Source organism: Chrysoperla carnea, chromosome 5, assembly GCF_905475395.1.
Source record: "Chrysoperla carnea chromosome 5, inChrCarn1.1, whole genome shotgun sequence".
Lineage (NCBI taxonomy): Eukaryota > Metazoa > Arthropoda > Insecta > Neuroptera > Chrysopidae > Chrysoperla > Chrysoperla carnea.
In genome coordinates, this window is record NC_058341.1 from 20,882,062 (window position 1) to 20,903,491 (window position 21,430).

Here is a 21,430-nt window from a genome sequence, read left to right on the forward strand (position 1 = left end):
GGCTACGAACCAGCTTGCCTTGGTTTCAGAGTCAAGTGCTCTACCAACAAAGCCACCCAGCTTCTTAATGATATTATAATTTACTTAATACGTTTGCTAAATAATTAATTAATAGATAATTTTCTTCTGAAAGAACAAATAATATAGAAAATTTAAAAAATAAAACAAAATTTAAAATATATTACGATTTTTAGTTATTTATAAAAAAAAAAAAGTTTTCATGAACTTTGTAATGGCACAAAGAATCCAATTTTGGCAAATTGTAAAAATTGTTTCTTTTGTTTTTCTTCTGTCACTATCTTAAGTATAATTAGAAGAGCGATATTACGAAACTTATTTCGAATACTCACCCACTTGTCAAATGAACTGGATAATTTTCAAAACACTATTGTTTGCTGTTCTAGGCAACTTGTATGACTATTATGAATTATAAATGAATGATTCAAAACACTATTGTTTGCTGTTCTAGGCAACTTGTATGACTATTATGAATTATAAATGTATGAATCAAAATTTTATGACTTCTTTGTTACGCTGGAATTATTTTGAAGATTGGTATCAGAGAAATATATTTGGAGATTTATTTTTTTAAATATAAATACACACACATATTTTTAAATTTTTTTAATAAAATTATTTATTAAAAAAGATAACTAAATAAAAAATACACAAATAAATATAACAAAATTATAAATTAATATATATACATATTAGACATTAAGACCCCTACTGTTAAAATAGCTGTTACTTATACGTATGTTCTAGGCTTGTCGCAAAAAATATGTATTCCTTAATCGTAAATCGTAAGGATAATTGTCTCCAAATGTTGAATTACTTATCACATTAGTCTATCATTTTATTTCACACCTTACAAAATTTTTGCCGTCTGTTTTATGATACATCTGTTTTAGGTATGATTTTAAAGAATTAAATTTTAGCAATGCGCTAAATTTTAATGGAAATTTGAATATTTTATAATAGGAGAACATGATATAAAAGAGTGAGATAGATATATTTATAATAATTTAAATTTCCATCCCCTGACAGAATAATGATTTATGACATATGCATAACTGACGTTATAAAAAACAAGAGAGTGAGTCAGATAAATAATTTAAACTGTAAGTTTAAGAGTGGAAAATTTTTAAATTTTTATCAGAAGAAACTTATTTAATATAAAAGTAAAAAATGTAATCTCCTCCAAGGTACGAACCAGCGTACCTTGGTTTCACATGCAAGTGCTATACCCACACAGCTACTCGGGTTATTGATAATCATATATTTAATTTAATACTTATCTTACTAATAATTTTTCTTATAACTTACTTTTAATTATAAATCTATAATCGTATGAACATATAAATGTAGGTTTTCTTGAAAAATTACTTACCACCTATTTTTCTTGTATATAGAAAATAAATAATTAATTAATGTGAAATATTTATAATTCAACAAATGCTAATAATAAACGAACAATCAATAATTCTTTAAAATACATTGATTAAGAAAGTAAAAGGTGGAAATCAATAGTATGGGGGGCTAACTTAATGACAAATGACAAAATAATTGTTTAATAAATAATAAATAAATAATGATCGAACTAATAATTTTAATGATCAAACAATGAAGAACAAACGACGGATAATGGATTAAAAAAGATTTATAATTAACCCGAAATAAATTTTGTGGGGGGTTAAATTACATTAGCTAACTTTTTTTAAATTATTTATCTCGAAAGCATCCCTTCAATTTATTAAAATTTAACAAAAAAGATTAATTACTAAAAATTTTATAATCAACACAAAAAATAAAAAAGATGATTTTTGAATTTGATGACCACCATTTTTTTTATAATTAATAAATTCCAATGGCTGTATAACATTAAATTGATCAATTCCAAGTACAGTATCCTCAATCCATTCTCGAAATCTTCCTAAATCTACAAATAAACTTTGATTGCCTTCGACTAAAATACTTTGCATATAATGAACGTTTGGGAAACATATTAAAACACTTCCTTCCATCAATGTACATGTTTCATTTGATTGGGTCTTCATTATCTCTTTGTTTATTGTACATCTTGTTAAAGGATTAATATTATCTTTTTGTGAAACATCTTCAAGGTCCTGATTTAATTCACATCCACTTTTTAACGCTATTTTGTTTTTTGAATTATCGTAACAATAACTAACAAATTAAAATCATACTTTACAGGTCGGTCAAGAATATTAACGGGAGCGCGTAATTTCTAATATTAGACCAAGATATAGACACAAAATAAAAAAAAGTGCTGTGACGTAATTCTGTGAAGAATATATGAAAAGTCAGATATTACATTTTTTTTTTAGTTATATCCCAAACAAATTTGGGTCAGATTTATAAAACTGAATTGCGATGATTCATATCGAAATCTTCTCCATGCGAGTTTAATTCAAACTATACACAATACATATAATAAAAAAAAACCACTAGTCCGACTAGACTTTTTAAGAAAGTATATGCAATACGTATTACACAAGTGATATAGTTTTGGTTCATTTTTAAAATAATCAGTAAATTTATATCACTATAATGTAAAATGCGGTGCAAATATTACTTTTAAAAATTCGAATAAATGCGAGTTCTGCTCTCAACGAATTTCGATATAGTTTTATATCTAAGTATAGTTTTCTTTATATATCGCCAAGTCAACGATTTTGAGTAAGTACTTTATGTATTTCATCTTCGGATTTCTCGGAACGAACACGTGTTCCGTACGGCAATTTGATTTAAGAATAGATTTCTGGAGAAATTATTCAATACTTAATAGTAATTTTAAATTATTACTTACCCTATCGTAGTACAATTAATTGCTGGATGTAAAATAAAAATCCTAGGTGGAAGCTTTATAGATGTTGTATACGCGTCAGTTACTGGTTCTGCCATCTAAATTAAATAATTTTAATTGAGAAAGATTTAGTATACATCGTATAAATATACTTGACGAAAAGATATTCTTTTTTCAATAATTGTTCTAGCTAGGAGTATGTTTCACAATATTTATACTCTAGTTAAATACCATATTCGACTCCAAGCTCGTGCGCCAGAATCATCCAAAATCATGTCATAAAGTCCATAAAAACCAGAAATTCTTGTTTCGAGTAAGGAAACATTTTATATTTTCGTTATCAATAATTTCAATGCGTGATTTTTTACGCAAAAAGCGACGAATATCCATGACCATGGTCAACAGTCTCAAGATCAAAAAGTCAATTGAGTTTTACCTACTTGCGCATTAGTTCCAAAAGACAATCGAGACTACTAGGATTTTGTAACGCACCCAATGACGAAGGTGGATGAGGCACGAAAATTAAAAGAAAAGTGCGTCAGATCGAGAAAATTGACAGCGTTAAAACATAATTGACAACGAAGTATGAATTTTCGAGTCAGTTTCAATTTAAGAAAATGAGGAGTAAGGAATATATTGTTAGTTTAGGGCCTATCATATTCAAAACAAAAAATTGTACCAAAAATAGTTCTTTTATATATACCTTAAGTAATGCAATATTATTTGAATTAGAGTCATTTTTAAAAAATGGGTGTATAAATGCATCTTTTATATGAAATTGACGTTTTTTATAATCTTCATTAACATTACGAGGTATATAGGACCGTGTTATAAAATATGTGGCCACTGTAATATTATCATTAGAATTGTAATCTTTGGTAAAACATGTTGCAGCTGTAATCACCCAATAACGATGTACGACAGCTCCACTGCATATAATTTCATAATCATTTTTACATAAATTTACTAAAAATTTTATATTTGGTAATAAATAATTTACGTGTTCGGAGTATGTCCGACAATCTGTAAAACAAAGGAAATACATCATGGTACAAGGATTAAATACAAAACGTATGAAATCATACAGACAATTCGTTTATGGATTTATGCGCAGAGTAGCCGGACATACTTTAGGACTTTTAGAATTCAGTCGTGAATCGTCCCTACAAGTCAAAATTTCATTTTTTAACTGCTTCTATTTATGCCAGTTTTCACTTTCGTTATCGAATCTGAAATATAGTGGACCACTACTTAGTTGGCCTAAGATGCTTTGTGGACGTTCGAGGAACGTAAAAAATGTTAAATAAAGCAAAAAAATCAAAATTTGACATACGATCTTTTGGAATAGTATTTTATTCTATATGGGAAAAAATCTATTATTGAGATAGCTTAGGCAAAAAGCAGCCCGAAAATGTTAATGTCATTGCCTAACATTCATTTCTAATTGCTAACTCTAATAACACCCTAAAATATTTAGGATTTAATGAAACATAATACTTCCGCTCAGCTCTATGAGCTAATTAACAACTTTTAAATTATTGTTTTTGCATAATTAAATGAATTTGTCGCTTTTGCAGTTTGCTCACATTTCATTTAATGATACATAATATGTACAATTGACGAAAAATAGTTTGCAACAATTTTATTATTTGATTTAGATACATATTTCACTTACGTTTTCTATCTGAATACATCCTAATACTCGCATTAATTGTGTTAAAATTAATTAATTGTAAATAAATAATAAATTTTATTAAAAATGTAATAAGTATCATGATTCATGACCATATCTTGCGACATTATTTGTTGACATATTTCAAGATTCAAATGTCAAAAATTAACTAAATAGTCTAAAGGCGCATTTACATTGAGGCAACATGTAGCATGCGGCATTGAAGTATGCTACACGCGGTTTTTAGAGATAACGTCAAAAATCGACTAAGATATCGTTTTTCTCATATTGGACCTAGGGCACATAACTGTGAGAATAACGAAGGGTTTTTGAGTTAAGTAGTAAAAAGATGATGTAGACACATAAATATATATTTATTTATTAACTATTTGTTTTAAATACATTTACAATAATTACAATCATTTTTCTTTTTCATGTAATTGATATTTTTTTCTGTTTTGTCAATAGTACATCAATTATATAATAGTTTTTTTCTTTTTAATAGTTATTCTTCTAAAATTTTAAAATATTTTTTGTTGTAGGCGTAATAACATTTTGTATAATTTATATATAATATATTTAATATATAATAGTTTTAGTTAAATTATGTAAATTTTATATTATGTTTTACTTTTTTTGATATGTATTTGACTGCACCTTTGATATGTTTAGTTTTTTTTTTTTTTTTTATATTAAAATAAGTGAGAAAATAATATCTTAAAAGTGTGGAACAAAACCATCTTGTCTTATCCAATTTTTTTTCAAAATTGCTTCATTCTTTGATCATAGAGAGTACATATATTATACTCTATTATACTCTATAGTCGTTAATATGTAAAATGTTTTGGTTGAACGCAACCATCCCAGAGTGTTACTTCTATACCTACATATTGGTCTGCAATAAAGATGCAGCAATGATTTTGATATTATGTAATTTGCAGTTTAAAATAACTTTCGATTAAACTGCAAAGTTGTTGTTTTGCCATCAGTTTTTTTTTGTATAATAATAAATACTTCAAACATTATTAAATCTTTATTAAACCGTCAAAAATACTTCAATCACAGATACTTAGTAATAAGATAAAATAAATTTTATGATGATTTTTTTTTTTTGTAATTTGTAAGTTGCGATGAAAACTCAACCTGATTTTTGTATGGTGATTTTTGGTTTGTGATTTGTGCGCGCAACTATAAGGAATAATGTCTGTCATGTCATATTCTTTGACACCATTTTTAGGCCAATAAAATAGATTCTAATGTAAACTGTTTTTTTTTATAAGGTAATTAGCGACATATTATTTTCATTTTAATAACAGTTAATTAATATACTTTTAATTAATTTAAAAACTACTTGAATGCCTCAGCCAGTTTTATTTATTTTATTTTGTTTAATTATTTTTAATTTTAAATTAACATTAGAGATATTTTTAAGGTATTAACTTTTTAGAAGTTAGGATTTGATTATTTGAGTGTTTATTTTATTTTAACCTTTACATAAATTCTTGTGGAATGTTTCTAAACATTTAGGTTTTATTATCGATTATTGATTGATTTGATTTTAAATTATAAATGAATAATAATATAATGCATTCAGCTGAGGCTTAAATAAAAGGTACCAATTAGATAGAGAAAGCTACCCATAGATTTTTATTCTGGGATGCAAAAATATCCAACGAACTGTAGAAATTATGATAATTTATTGGGCATTTATTCATGATCAATCGAAATCTATGCATGGTTACTTATATTTAAGCCTCAGCCCAATAGAGCGTAGGGCTTAGATTAATCCACAAACTGCGTAACCTAATGTAAGATATGTTATCATCATATACATTTTGCTTAACTTTTTGTGGCTCAATGGATTTGCACTAAGCTCTGATAAAAAATAACAATATTATTTAACTCTAGAACATTAAATTTCTCATATTTCAAATACTTTTGACCAATTGTCAATTTTGTTAGATGAGTAGAATAGTCTTGTTCTTCAAAACAGAGTTAATATTGTTTTTTAAGAATGAGTTGAAATGTAAAATTTATGATAGGAGGAAGTTGTTTTTGAGATAAGGAAATAATAAGGGTTGATGGAGGAAGTTTTAGGGAATTTTCATAAATAATATATCATGTTATTAATGCCTGTGTTTTAATCTGGGAGTTAAATATATTTTTTTTTTAAATTAAATTCATTACTGAATTAAAATTGATTTAGTCGATGTTTGTAACCGGTGATACGTTTTTCACCAGCTGTGTGTTCAACAGTATTTTTGATTTGATCGGAAGCAACAGGACCAATGCATACCAAAGGATCTTTAAAGTATGAACAGACCTAGAAAAAAAGAGAATGACATCATTAAAAACTTCTTCTCTGTACTAAGGGTTATAGTATGACGGTTTATAATTATCAAAATGTCTTTCAAACTACACTGATATTAGCTACTTACTCTTCTGGGTGCTTGTCTGTGACGCCGTTGTAAAGTACAGCATAATCCTCGTGCAATATCACACTGACTACTGCTATGACATAATTCTCCATATTGTTTTTCACCAATTGCTGGAACTTGACATACACGTGCTCCGCCATCTCCTCCAATTGGACCACCACATAAGAGGCCACTCTCACATTCACTATCCTTGTGACATAATTCACCAGCTCGACGTCCATATATGAATACGCATGAGCCCGTAACTATTACCAAAACAAAAATAAATAATGTTGACGACTTTCAAATATGAAATAAAATAATAATTTCTTACTTCCGTCAACATCATAGCATATTTGTCCTGGGCAACAATGTTCATTTGTTGAGCATTGTCTCTCATAACATGGAATGGGATCATCAGATTCTAATTCACCAAAAACATTCTCATCGGAATTTTGTTTCTGTAAAAAAGGAATCTTTTATTATTAATTTATAACTAAATAATTATAAAATAAAGAAGTGGGGAACATAGAGTATTGAATCCATTTTTGCCAAGGCCGTTTCATTCATAGATCATAGAGAATACATATTTATATCCTATAATACTCTATAGTTGTCTATATATAAATTGTTTTGGTTGAAGTCAACCATTTTGGGATATTCTTCTATACCGCGTAGGCAGACTATCACAGACTTTATCATATATAGACCGCTAATGAGCCGAATTTCGTGGCAAAACTTATATGGTGATAATGAGTAGTTATCTAAACCCAAGTTGTTTTGACATTTCCATTACGCCTTTATTCATTACATTATTATGTGCTCATTTGAAAGAGAGACTCTAAAATTTACTTTTCCTTATTTTGGAATAAGGACAAGAATCCGTAAATTATTCTTACGTTGATCGTAGGTTCTCGGACAATCGAAGTGTACAATAGTTTTCAGATAATGCTTAATTGCGCAGCCCCCCAATCACTGAGAATAGAGCTTTAGGGAAAAAAGCACCATGAAATGAATCTCTCTAAACTGTCTTTCCAGTTCGAGTGGTGATAAACATTGAAATTACCATTAATTTTTCGTTTCACTGTGTTAAATCAATTTTGATAATAATTTTGTTTTCAATTTGGCGATCGATATTACCTATAAATAGTGCGCACTTATAAATATTAATAATTTCGCTAATGACGTTATAACATAAACACCTTATATTTTATTTGTTTTTATTTGTAAAACATTGATTTTAGTTTTTCTAACTTAGAATATTCGAGGTAAATTTTATTACTCATAATAATATGAGTAATATTATGTCTGGTAATAATAATTAAAAACATGAATAAGCAAGTTTTTGTTGTATTTTCGTATTCAGGAAATAATTAACAAATATTTCTAGGTAATTTTAATCAACCCATAATTTTTTCGTAATTAATTCTTTAAACTTGTAGATTTTATTTTAAATAATAAAATTATTCATTTAGAGTTACTTGTATGCGGCACTCCTTTTGAAAAAAGAAATTCAATTTATATACAGAGTGGGCAGAGAAGTGTGCAACTTTAATTTGCTTTTTTTTTTTTTATTTCACCAGTAAATTTTGCTCTTGGGTGCCAAACATGGGCTTTAACTCAAGCCAACGAAAATATCTAACAAGATATTAAGAACAAACCGGATTGAGAAAGTCATAAAGAAGTTAAAGTTCAAATGGGCTGGCCATGTTATAAAAGCAAGTGAAGAAAAAAAAACTGACAGAATCGACACCCTTAGACAGGAAAAAAACGGGGGAAGGCAAAATAAAAGATGGGTAGACGAAAGAAGGAAGATATGTGGTAGCCTTTGGACGAGAGATCCGAAGAACAAAGCCAAATGAATAGAAATGGTTGAAAAAATCTAGGGATGGAACATCTCATGATAATTTGGGGAAACAAAAGCCAAAGGAAATGGGGATCAAAATTAGAAGATCCAAATCTACGCTCCTCTTCACAAATCGTTCGAAATTTATTTTTTTAAAGAAAATGAAAAGTGGGGATAGAAGTTTGCGAGGAATCATTTGCAGTGTTTTATAATATTAATATCTTATATAAATCTTGCTTTTTAAAGATCACGATAAGTAATACTATTAAATAATAATAAATTGTCTGTGATGACTGTTGACAAATGTGTTAAACTGTTAGTAATAGTCGAATGCCGTAACAAAAAAATGTTTGATTAATGATAAAATTAAATCGAAGTTGAAGCAAATACTCTAAGGGATATCAACTAAATTCTATTCGATATTTAAGTAGGTATATGTAAAACGTATTACGTCAAGACTTTCCATATTCCCATTTGTATCATATGAAAAAAATAGTTCGCCACGTAGGAGCTACGTAAACCAAGTGAATGTCCACTTAAGAATATATAAAATTAACACTTAGAAATTCCAAATATTTATTATTATAATTAACTTTAACTTTAAGGTAGTACAAGCGCCAAGGTAAGTTTAGACTTGTAGTTGAAATTATTTGTACCTTATTTTCAACTTTAATGATTTTTTGTTATAATTTTGTTATAACTTCATGAATATAGATCAAAAATAAGAATTGGAGAAATAGCAGTCCATAGTTTTGGAGAAATCAATGAAAACATACCATCCATCTACCGTTTTACCATAAAAACCAATATGGTTAAATATGCCTACTTTTGAAGTCATATTTAAATAATCGGGAAACTCCACCTCCCCCCCCCATTTAAACTTCAGAATTGATTAATACTTAGTCCAACTTCATATAAAATAAAATCCTGTTAATTTTCTCAATTTTCATTGTTCACATCCAGGTATAGTGGAATAAGAAAAAGTATCTGAATGTAAACAATACAAATTGGGAAAATTAACAGGATTTTCAGGGCAGATATAATATGAATACCTATAACATATCAAATTCAAATCGATAGAGTAAAGAGTATAATCCTATTGCTTGAAATTCTATTGTAACTTTAACCATTCTTATCTGGAAAACTGCTTTTCTTTTAAAGTTTCTTTTTCCACCAATGAATATTTAAAAGGATTCTTAAAAAAATTATAAAATTTCACGCCATAATCAAAGAATAATATCACGTCAATCAAAAATGTGCATAGAACAGCCTTAACTAATTTTCGTCATCTGCTAGTTAGTATCAATGAACATTTTATAAATAGGTCATTTTCCTCGATGCGGAAATTCGCTTTAAAAAACCTTTTTCCATGTATCTTATTTTGATACATTAATAACAAACACTGATGGATGAACGATGAGCCTTAGAAGAACCTTTTTGTTATATTTCATAATAAGGTTGGTTTTTTAAAAATTATTATTTATTGTATTTTTGTTTGCCCAAGAATTAAATAAAATAATGTAAGATGAATGAAATATGATAAATAATGGAATTATTAAAATGAATTTGTGGTATTGTTTTGTTGATTTATGAAAAATGGTAATTAAATTAATGATAGTGTCAAGAATTGTGTTTTATTTATGTAGGTACCTTATTATGTATGTAATATACAGGGTGTCCCGTAAGTACAACACGCTTTTGTTGCATCAGGTAGAAAATAAAATTCTAAGACGAAAAGTCCTGTTCCATTTTTTGATCCGATGCATGGATAGATAGCTATTAATTAAAATAGGTAGCCAAACAAAAGCATTGTAACTAAAAATTTAAACTACTCGACTCTGACTGAGACAAATAAATAAAATTGAACTTGCCAGAGAAACTACACTGTTGTTAATACATCTGGAAACGGTTTTGGAGGCTAGTTGTTACTCTAATCAGCCCCGGGTCTAAGATTTATAACCGGGGTAGAAATGTGATAGTGACGCCCCTTCTCTCTTCAGCGTTTGAGATAAATTGTTTAAAAAAAATTCAAAATTCTTTAAATATAAAACCATCCAATGTTTGAAATAAAATATCCGTATACCGCAACTTAAATTGCAAATTGTTAGCTTGACTGACGCAGCTCAGCTTTTGAACGAATCCCGTCCCCCTATTAATCGGGCCACGTGGTCTATGAATACTTCTTATACAGTGCACAAATACCTTTTCCATTTTTGAGGATTGCACATTCTATTCAATATCAAAAGTCAATAAAATAAAGTTTTTATTTTTATCCGATTAATTTCAGGTTGTTTTAATTTTATTGTTGACGACTGTACGCAGTAGTGCATGCTATTTTTTATGCTGAAAGTTTTAAGAAAATATATGAAAATGATATATTTATTTTATTCTAATGTAGAAATATGTTTACAAAAATAATATTTTCTACTCATTTATGTTTTATTACCCGTTATTTGCATATTATAATATGGTAATTTTTTATCTTACTAAAAAAAAAATCATTGTGCATGTTTTAGTTACAGGGTGCTCAATAAGTTACAAAAGATATCGTATATAACTATCGCGGATATCAAATGTAGGACGTTATTTCATTTTCTCGTAAGGTTTCTAAATAAGTCAGAAAAGATAATAATAATATATAAATAAGTCAGATAAGACCTCGCATGATAGTTTAAGTCATTCTAAATGAAAGTTCCCATGGTCACAAGTCATTTAACACTGCTTCTTCTTTGAATTTCTTAACATATTTTCAAAAAAACAAGAATGAAAAAACAACACCCATGCATTAAAAAAACATACATATGCATATAGTTATGCATATCTGTATATGTATTTGCCTACATACACATAGGCATATATTATACAAATGAGTACATTTTCCACCTTTAATTTAGCTATAACATGAAATCCTGTCATTTTCATGGCTTGTGACGATGGAAAAAGCACCCCACGCTTTGAATTTTACATCACAATTAAAAATATTACGTATATCATCTACTTTTTACTGCATTAAAGCGTATTTTTTTAGTTTTTTTAAACCGTAGGTAATTTATTTTTTATAATTCTCAAAAACAATTATTTACTGTATTATTAAAGAATAACGTAAATTATTTATTATTAAATTACATTTTATAAACTTGAAACTAAAGCTTAAACTTTTATTTCATTTATAAAAATGTTTTTGAAATCAGTGAAGGATAAATAATAAGGTAGGTAATTTAAATACGATTTTCTTTTTTTATTCATTTTCTTTTTTTGAACTAAGTAGATAAGGTATATGAAATGTAAAATTGAAAATTTATTTTCATATTTATATTCGTTTAATTTAATATAATAATATTTCAAACGTAAAAATGTAATAACATTCATTATTGTAAAATGTAATGAATTCTTTATATTCATACAAAAAAATGCCTGTAGCGAAACATTATATTATTCTACTGATCGTTTGCTTTTTATCTTTTTATCTGTGCTACGATTTATGCACGAGCATAGACATTATTTGAGCGTAGACTACAAAATCAGCATAAATATGAGGCTGTTCGTAGTGGATATTAACTTTAATTCCAAGAACAATAATTCACAGATGAACAAAAGCATTGTATTTGAAATGAGCCGTGATTAGCTTAATTGTTTAAATATCCGACATATATTCGTGTTTGATCCGGCAGAGTATTCGTGTTTGATATTATTTGTTTTGTTAAAAAGCGCTATTACTTTATGCTCGGGAAATTTGTATTGTTTCAACGTTGATGAATCTCTACTTTTACTGTATTTAAATATAGTAAATTTTACTTAATACAACTTTGCTTATGATAAATATTTTTATAAATAGAAATAAAATTAAAAATTCGACATAAAATCAGGCTTGATTGATTCGTTTATGGTAACGTTCTTAGCTCCTAGCGGATGAAATAATTTGGTTTTCTTGTTTTTGTTTGAAAGGTAATTCAAGAGTGTTCTTATCCATGTTTCAAGAAAATCTGCTCATCCGGTAGAAGATCATCGCCTCTTTTTTAGTAGTTATCGAGTGCGGAACCCTAATCTCGCACTAAAACGAATAGCTAAGAACACTTTCGATCAAATTACCCTTTAAGAAAAAAAATCTTAATCGGTTTAGAAGCTACAATGCCAGTTTAGGGTATTCTAAAAACCATCCCCTTTTATGGAAAATTTCTCTGTCCACGTGTCTATTATCCACAGCTCTCTATTGTCCACGTTATCCCATAGAATCCGTCTCGTTTCGAGCACTAAGCGTTTAAACTTCACGGTTTTTAGTGGTTTCTGACGTCTCGGTTAGAGAAGAAAAATTTAGACATTGTGCTGATCGAAAAAACATCGAAATAAAACTGAAACATTACGAATAGATGCCTATTGCTTTGTTTATTCGACATTTTATTTCAGCCACCGTGACCAAACCGTTCAACAGTGACAATGATGTTCTCTAGTTAGCAATATTGGTAAACCCTTGCTAAAACCTATTTAAATGACTTAGCTTTGCTTCTAAGTCTTCGGAAAAAGTGTGCCAGCAAGCACATATCGTCAACGATATCAAAATTTTTTAAATAATTTGTTTAATTCCATTCTCTTTGGTAATCATTACCTGCCACTATTGCCAGATCAAATACCACGAAGAAGAAGCGAAGAAAGTTTACATCATTATGACTGCACTCATGAAATTGGCAGAAATTGTTGTGTACACACTTTATCTTAGAATGTATCGCAGCATTTTTTTTCTTGTTTCCAACAAAGGACTTATTTATTAACAATAAAAATCAATTACATAACAATGAAACACGGCAAGTTGTGATATAATACGTCTCTCTAGTTATTATAATTAATCATAATTTATTTAGGTTCCGTTTGTTTGTTAGAAACCTCAAAGAATATAGTTCTCTCGTTGACGAGGTAAAGGAAATACGTAGGTTAAATATAATTAACCACTGCTATCCTGTCATTGTCATATATAGTAACAGTACCTAGTTATAAAGTATATAAAGGATACAACGCAACGACTATACCACGGAACATCATTATATTATACCGCAAGCAAAATTCTATTTTCAATGATATTTTCCACAACAATATAGACTTACGTACTGTATCGAAGAATCAATGGAAAAAGAACGCTATTAGTACGAGAGACGGTAGAACGGTATTAGGTCGATCTTCACTCATCTGATAACCAGATGAGACATATTTATGCCATCTATATATGTAACATATATCAAGGTATACTAAGTTTCGCCCCAGATAATTTGCCCCCTCTGAAATATTTCTGATTTTAAACAATATATAAAAAGAAACATTATAAAAAAAATTCATCAAAATCGGGGCTATTGCGGGGTTATTGAGGACTCCCTAAGAATGGCTATTTTATGTATTTCTTTATGCGATTATAATGGCTTCAAAAACATGAAAAAACAAAAATCTCATTTCAAGAATATCTAATAATAAGAAGAAGCATCTAATGAGGGGAAAATATGACCTTAGTGATGAAAATATGCTGCTCAAAAGTCTTTTTTTTTTTTTAATATAAAAAGTGATTGTACTATTTTATTTACCCTCTAGGACACCTACACACATGATCGTAGTTTCATAGGAGGTCTATTTACCAAAGGAAATGAACGAGGGAAAAGGTCATACGTTATTAAATCTCACTTGTTAACTGAAATTAACTCAAAATTTTTGAATTTGCTTCAATTTTAATAATTTTGTACTATCTTCAATCGTTTGTATCGGAAAAAATTAATTTCCCATCTTTCTAACTATTTTCATCTCTCCCTCTCATTTTCTAGTACGAGTTTTTCCCAATTTCAAAGAAAACACTGACGTGTTTTCCTACCTTAATAATTATATGATACAGATGGTGAACCAAGTTATAACAGCAGGATTTTTTGATCAAATGGTAACGTTTAAATAATGAAAATTTAAAAATACATTTATTGCCAGGAGAGCGTCCTTTTCTACAGATACAGGCTGTATTATAAAAAAAAGATATTATTGTGAATATTGCCAAAACGCGTGCATAGAAAAATTGCAAATTTAGCAAAAAATGCCCCGAAAATGGGACGAAAAAATTGTGAAAATAAAAGACGAAATTGCAAAAATTATATTTTTTAAATAAAAATTAACATAATTATTTATTTAAATTTTGTTAGAAAATAATATTAAATTTTCAATGTAAACCATATGGAATTGTATGTCCATCGCCATACAATTATATTAATAAAGTACAATGGAAATGACTCCAATAAAACTGCACGGTGCAAATTAGTATTAATATCAACGTGTCTGTGTATCGGTCTGTCTGTGGCATCGTAGCTCCTAAACTGATTTTATTTTTTATTTTTGCTGAAAGGGTAATTTGATCGAAAGTGTAGGTAAGGTTTGATTAGAGGTAAAGTTCAATTCAAGATGCCTATGATTGAATTGCCCCTTTATGACATGACCAATTTTGCTTGAAATATTTTTCTATATCAGACCATAAAGGGAAGCACTGATTAAATGATGGAGAAGGATTTTTATGACATACTTTGAATAAAGTTTGTCGCAGTATTTTACGGTGACTTAATACTTTTTCTCCAATGATTTCACAATTAAACGTTTCGAAAAAAAAGCAATTAATTTTTTTATTTATTTATTAGAAAAATACATAAGGAGAAAGAGAGAGATAGAATTAGATTAAAGCTTCAAAAATAAAAAAAGCATATTATCACAACATGAAAAATGGTGTGGCAGACATTTAAACGTTTGTTTTTTTTTATTATTATTCTTTTTGTAGTAAGAAAAACAAGTTGTTTTTTTTAGAAAGTACTTTTAATCATAAGTTTTCATTGTGTAGAATAGATATGAGAGTAAAGTTGAAATAAAAATATTATTTCTTTGATGTTTAAAACAGTTTCCCTCGAGTGCTTTTCTAAAAACCATTTTTTTTTTGTGTGAGTAGGTTCAGAAAAAACACGTCACTTGTATTAAATATTTTCGCCGCTTCATTTTCTTAAACTATGACTATCACATCATTTCTATAACTATCACATTTTCTGTAAGTGCTGTATATTTACAGACAGAAAACCGTCTAAATAGCCAAGCGAGCTAAGGCTACTGATTGAGAGGTTGCAGATTCGAATCCAGGAAGCGCCTTTGTGAACAAAAATAGTTAATGGGGCGGTAAATTGGTCACACTGTCGTTGCTTGGATAAGAACCAAGTAATCGACTCCACCAATATCATAAAATTAATTGTATAATCGGATGTAGTTTAATAAATAAAGATTAAAAAATAATGATGTGGGTGGCCTCTGTTATAAACGTGGTCTTAGAAACGGAGGTTAAACCCTATTATTATATATTTCCAGATAATTTTTTCTATAAATAGTTGTGGGTCACAATATTTTAAGATAATTTACGCTTTTAAAACATAAATATTTGGAATATCTTTGCTTTAGTTTAAGTAAAATGGAAACGTTTATGATAAACAAAGTTGTAAGCTCCCAGAAGCCAAATTCACTACGACCTGTTTAAAACAGTTTCTCTTGAGTGCTTTTCTAAAGATCATTTTGTGTGTAGAGTTCGTACAAAACGAAGTGGCACCGAGCAAGAGAGAGTGTATGATGTATATGTATGTGCACTCGTATCTACACTCTCTCTTGCTCGGTGCCACTTCGTTTTGTACGAACTATATCATGGGATTTCTCACACGCATAGAGATGTGTTGTTATTGATTCTATATTAAATTCAAAATACACTTTATTGCTGTCTATAATTCGCCCAGAAACATTTTGGAACTCTCTGATAAAAATATTTTGAGTAAAATTTAATAAAAACAAACAACCTTGCGTTAATTTCTTATTCCCGGCAGTAGGTAATTTATAGATTCGATATAGAAATTAGATTAATAATAATAAGACCTGAAGCTGTATAACCTACATCTTCTGTTTGAGTCACCTTTACATCCGTTTCTCATCAATGTAAATATATTATTAATAAATTTCCAACATTAAAAATGTAATATTCCCATAGGATATATTATAAAATATAAGGATACATCCGACATCCTTTTTAAGTAATATTTAACGATAATAAAATTCATAAAATTGGATATTATAAATCCTGGTATACGTGTAACGGTAGTATACAACATTTTGGATAAAATTTTTTTGCCAAAAATATTGTGCAGAGTGCATATACTCATCTGAGTTGAATATGTAAAAATGTGTTATAGTCCGCGGTACAGCACCCTTTCTGTTAAATGATTCACACATGCTTGAAACTACGTGAGTGGCTTCTTTTTGGAGAGTCTACCAAACTATTCTTCTATGACTATTTTCGAAAATTCTCCGTTTTCAAATGAGCATGATGTGTTTTTTCAAGCCGATAGCATAAATATGATGTTATCATGCTCATTTTAAAATACAGTACTTTCGAAAAAAGTCATAGAGAGAAAGTTTGAAAGACTCGCCTAAAAGGGAGCCACTTACGAAGTTTCAAGTATGTATTGATCATTTAACAAAAAGAGTGCTGTCCCGTGCACTATTATGGTAAACTTGACAATAATACTCCAAATCAGTGAGATCTTTGCAATTTAGACTTCATTCAATTTGAGCTATGAAACCAGATTTCACTTTGTGTAGAGAGCTATAGTAGCTGGTTGCGCGCGTTTTGAAATTCAATTGGCCTCATGTTGATATTAGAACTTTTGAAAGTTAGCCTTTTTAATTCGAAAAATCAACCTTTTAGGCAAGGTTATCTACTCACCAGATTTGGAAAAGATGCTACAACGCTGGATTTAAGGAAGTAATTTGCCTCAGTTTTTACTAGCGGGTCCAGTTTTCACATTTTTCATTATTTTTTAAATTAATTCTTGTAACTGTTTAGATATCTAAATTCTAAAAGCCTTCGTATTTTGTTCTAAAAATGGCTAAGCAAAGTTTGGCGGGTATGCTAAGTTTCAGTTTTAAATTTGCACTACTATCAAAGGTGAAAACAGATTGATCAGAAAGATTGATATACTCTCTGATATTTTAACACTCATTGCCATATAGCGTCTACACTAATCTAATACGGAGGCAAACAAAATTTAATTATAAAATCGAAGCACGTTCCGTTCCGTTAGGAAAATATGTAAGATCTCTATACACCAATTAAATTATACAACCGTGTATTACAAAAGAGTGTGATTCTATCTATTCTAAAATCTATCCATAATATTAACTTTACAAACTTCGAAAAACCTGATAAATCATTTCTGTAACTTTCTGGTAGAAAGCTTTTATTTTCAACTCGAAAGGCAAAATTAAATATTTTATGATATCTTTCACATTGAAATTCAACTGTTTTAATTTTATTGATTGTGGGATTCTGTGAGGAATCGTTCCCATTTGATCCACACTTAAATTGGTAGGATTTTACCAAAGCAAAATATAGTTCTGAAGGGAGAAAAACAAAATTTAGAATAAATCGTTAAATATTAGCAAAAAGAGATATTTTAATAATAAACTGTATTTGTTCACCTAAGGTACCGTTCGAAGCATCTTGAACGTCCGCTGGTTGTCATATTAAATTGAAAATGTCGCCCTCTAAAGATTAAATTATTATAGTAATTTTTAATGATGCCGTGTTGGGTATCAAATGAAAGGGCTTAATTAGCACATGTACAAAATATATATGTTGTTATACTAGAGCACAAAATTTTAACCCCAAAATAATTTAAATAAACGACTAAAAAGTAAACCTTTTCGCACTATCTGTGCAATATCTTAGACTTGAAGCAATAATTTTTTTAAATTTTTGTTCCAGCAAATTTCAAGCGTTATAAACATTAAATTTGTTAATAAAAATTTTTCCGAAAACATGAGTTTTATATTCGGATTCTGCGGGCAAAAATACATCGAAAAGGCTCACTCGTTCTCGTGAAAATCAATTGGCTACATCTACACGAATTATTCAAACAAACGGTATTTACTTTAAAGAAGAGAGAGATGCTTCTGCATTCTTATCTAGGTCAATTCAATGTCAATACAAGTCCAGACGCAGGAGGATATATTCCCTAGGGATACCTGGTATAACAAACATTAAAAATAACTTTTGATTCGTCCGTACATTAATCTTCAGGGAGTATATGTTAGGTTATCAATAATTTAGTGAACCTTACTGAGCATTGAATGAGGGTATTTAGAAGTTTATCGTGAATTTTGTTTATAAATTTTAATAAACAGATAAATTTTTTTTAATTAAAATGTTTATTAGAAGTGTTGAAAAATATATTAAAAAATTTTGTTAACTTAAAGTTAGATACAATTATGAAAGTACGACCAGGGTAAACTAAGTTAGCAGCGTTAATTTAGTTCAGGCCCCCTATTTAGAAAAAACTTTTCTCAGATACACACTTCGTGATCATAGGGAGTTCGAAATGTTATCAAAAACAAAAATCCAAAAAGGTTGCACACAAATTTGCCCAAAAAAAATCGTTTTTGGCGGGTATTTTGAAAAGTTTTCAACAAAGGGCGAGTTTTTTGGGAAAACTATTAATTTCCGCTGATAACATGAAATAGGAAGGATAATTCAATTTACGTATTTTTAGCCAAGACTCGACCCTGCATCTTCATAAATTCTCTAGTTATAAGCAATTGAAGTTTTGAAATTTTCAAATTTTTTTTCTCGGAAAGGGTGGGGTTTTGGGGATAATAATAGTATAAAAAGGTAGTTCTTTTTATGTACTATTTATGAAATTTTTTTTGAATTTGTATTAATAATGGAAACTGGCCTATACATGTTTCTTTTTGAAAATTAATGGACCGCCGCTGACAATTATACTAAATATCAAATTTTTGTATTAATTTGCTGGCAATAAAGGGTCGATCGAGTCTTGATTAAAAATACGTATTTGTGAATTATCTTCAACTTTTCTATTTAATTTTTTTAGTGAAAATCCCAGAAAACCGCCATTTTTCAAAATTTAGAAAAAAACCCGCCAAAAAGATGATTTTGGGGCAAATTTTTGCATAAAATTTTGTTTTTGAAAACATTTCAAGCCCATCGTAAACTATTTTTAAAATGTTCAACTTTGATGATGAATTTAGACGAAATGCAACAGTTCAATTTTTCATTGGCTCATATTGTCAATATTAATAGAATATTCGTCGTTTCGCAAGAAATTTTCAACCAAAATGTTTAAAAAATAATCAGATAATATGTGAACGTCATCAAAATATGAGGTTTGATCGAGATCTCTTTTAAAAAAGCACAAAAAATGCCATAATATGCGCTTGCCTTCGACGTTGCGGATAAAATTTGGCTAGTATCATGTATCACCCCATAAATTGCCATAAAATTTTTATATCCTGTGGGTAAATATGAAATATTTATAAAGGTATACTAATTTTAGTCCGTAACGCTTAAAAATTGCTGATACAAATAAAATTGTGTTATAGGTTTTCCGTTTGTCTGTCTGTGAACATGATGACTCAAAAACGAAAGGAGATATCAAATTGAAACTTGTTTAGTGGGCTTAGCACGTAAAAAGTGAGCTTGATTTCTTAAATGACCATCCTAGGTCATTTAAGTCAATTGGGTTTTGGGTCCGTAGGACACATCTTATAAACCGTTAGAGATAGAACAAAAGTTTAAACGTAAAAATTATTACTTGTAAAAAAAATAAACAACTTTTGTTTGAAACATTTTTTCATAAACAACTTTGTTTTCACGCGAGAAAGCAAATTAGGCAAAACTTTGATGTCAATTTTCTCCAAAACTATAAAAGATAGAGAGATGGAAATTTGTAGGTGGCTTGAACTAGCCACCTAGCCAGCCTTATAAAAGATTTAAACAAAACGAAAAAACAAGTTTTCTAGAAAATGAGCAATTTTATTGGTTTTTTCAACTTTTCTAATTTATTAAAAATAATGCAAGCAATGATATTCTATATTTCCTATACAGGGTATTTCAACAATTAGCTCAATCAATTGTTTATTTTTACTTGTTTTTAATGATATCTCATACAAAAATTGTTTAAATTTCTATCATTAAGTATAAATTTCTCATCATAATGCAAGTACTTTTTAGATAAATTAAATCATCATTACCTGTAAATATGAAGTAGGCTGTGAATTATAACCATTTCCGCCATAACCCATGTTCGCTAACATTTCTGGTGAGAAACGATTAAATAAACCACCCCAAGCGTGTACACCACCGGTACCGTATGGACCCCCAATCATTATACATATACATGTACCAAATATTATTAAATTCACTATTGAATTATTCATTTTTGTTTGGTTAAAGTTTATTTTGTTTTCTTTTGTTTTACACTGATTTCTTAATTAAAAAAAGTTTTGCTGGATTATTTTAATAAACGTACGTTTTAATAAAAAAGCTTTAAAGTTTCTTTAAAGCTTTCAGACACTTTGATTGGTGGTGAGAGACGTGAAAGCTTTGAATACTGCAGTGAATCTATAAGCTCAGTATAACAATTTCCCGTTTAAATATTATGTAGTATAGTACACGAATAGTAGAACTCGTATTTTGCTTCGTATAGCTCGTATTTTCATGTTATATTTTGTTTTGTGTATTCGTGTTGGTTCGACTATTATCGTTTATTTTCATCTAATACGTAATTTTACAATATTATTTATTTTAGGGATTGGATTTTTATGTTTCTTTTTATCTT

The 21,430-nt window shown here is 28.8% G+C and overlaps 2 protein-coding genes across 2 annotated transcripts; both read right to left on the bottom strand.

Annotated features, from left to right (window-relative positions):
• Positions 1-218: 218 nt before the first annotated feature.
• LOC123301038 lies at positions 219-4,521 on the bottom strand. Its single transcript, XM_044883766.1, has 5 exons — positions 4,503-4,521; positions 3,531-3,850; positions 2,831-2,925; positions 1,873-2,079; positions 219-366 (listed from the first exon to the last, which is right to left on the bottom strand). The coding sequence occupies exons 1-5, from the start codon at positions 4,519-4,521 to the stop codon at positions 219-221; spliced, it is 789 nt and encodes a 262-aa protein (XP_044739701.1).
• Positions 4,522-5,925: 1,404 nt separating this feature from the next.
• On the bottom strand, positions 5,926-21,260 carry LOC123299700 (ITG-like peptide). Its single transcript, XM_044882003.1, has 4 exons — positions 20,844-21,260; positions 7,251-7,377; positions 6,938-7,182; positions 5,926-6,822 (listed from the first exon to the last, which is right to left on the bottom strand). Exons 1-4 carry the CDS (start codon positions 21,027-21,029, stop codon positions 6,691-6,693), a joined length of 690 nt encoding a protein of 229 aa, XP_044737938.1. The 5' UTR covers positions 21,030-21,260; the 3' UTR covers positions 5,926-6,690.
• Positions 21,261-21,430: the final 170 nt, after the last annotated feature.

Bases quoted from the DNA above. Each gene is read 5' to 3' on its own strand.
- LOC123301038 (XM_044883766.1), bottom strand. The intron at 2,080-2,830 runs GTAAGTAATAAT...TCCTTTAACAAG, and splicing joins ATTAATTGTACTACGATAGG to ATGTACAATAAACAAAGAGA. The intron at 367-1,872 runs GCCATTGGAATT...AAAATTATCCAG, and splicing joins GATCAATTTAATGTTATACA to TTCATTTGACAAGTGGGTGA.
- LOC123299700 (XM_044882003.1), bottom strand. From the start codon at position 21,029: ATGAATAATTCAATAGTGAATTTAATAATATTTGGTACATGTATATGT. The intron at 7,378-20,843 runs GTAATGATGATT...CCTTTTTTACAG, and splicing joins AGCCTACTTCATATTTACAG to AAACAAAATTCCGATGAGAA. The intron at 7,183-7,250 runs GTAAGAAATTAT...TTTTGGTAATAG, and splicing joins ATGCTATGATGTTGACGGAA to TTACGGGCTCATGCGTATTC.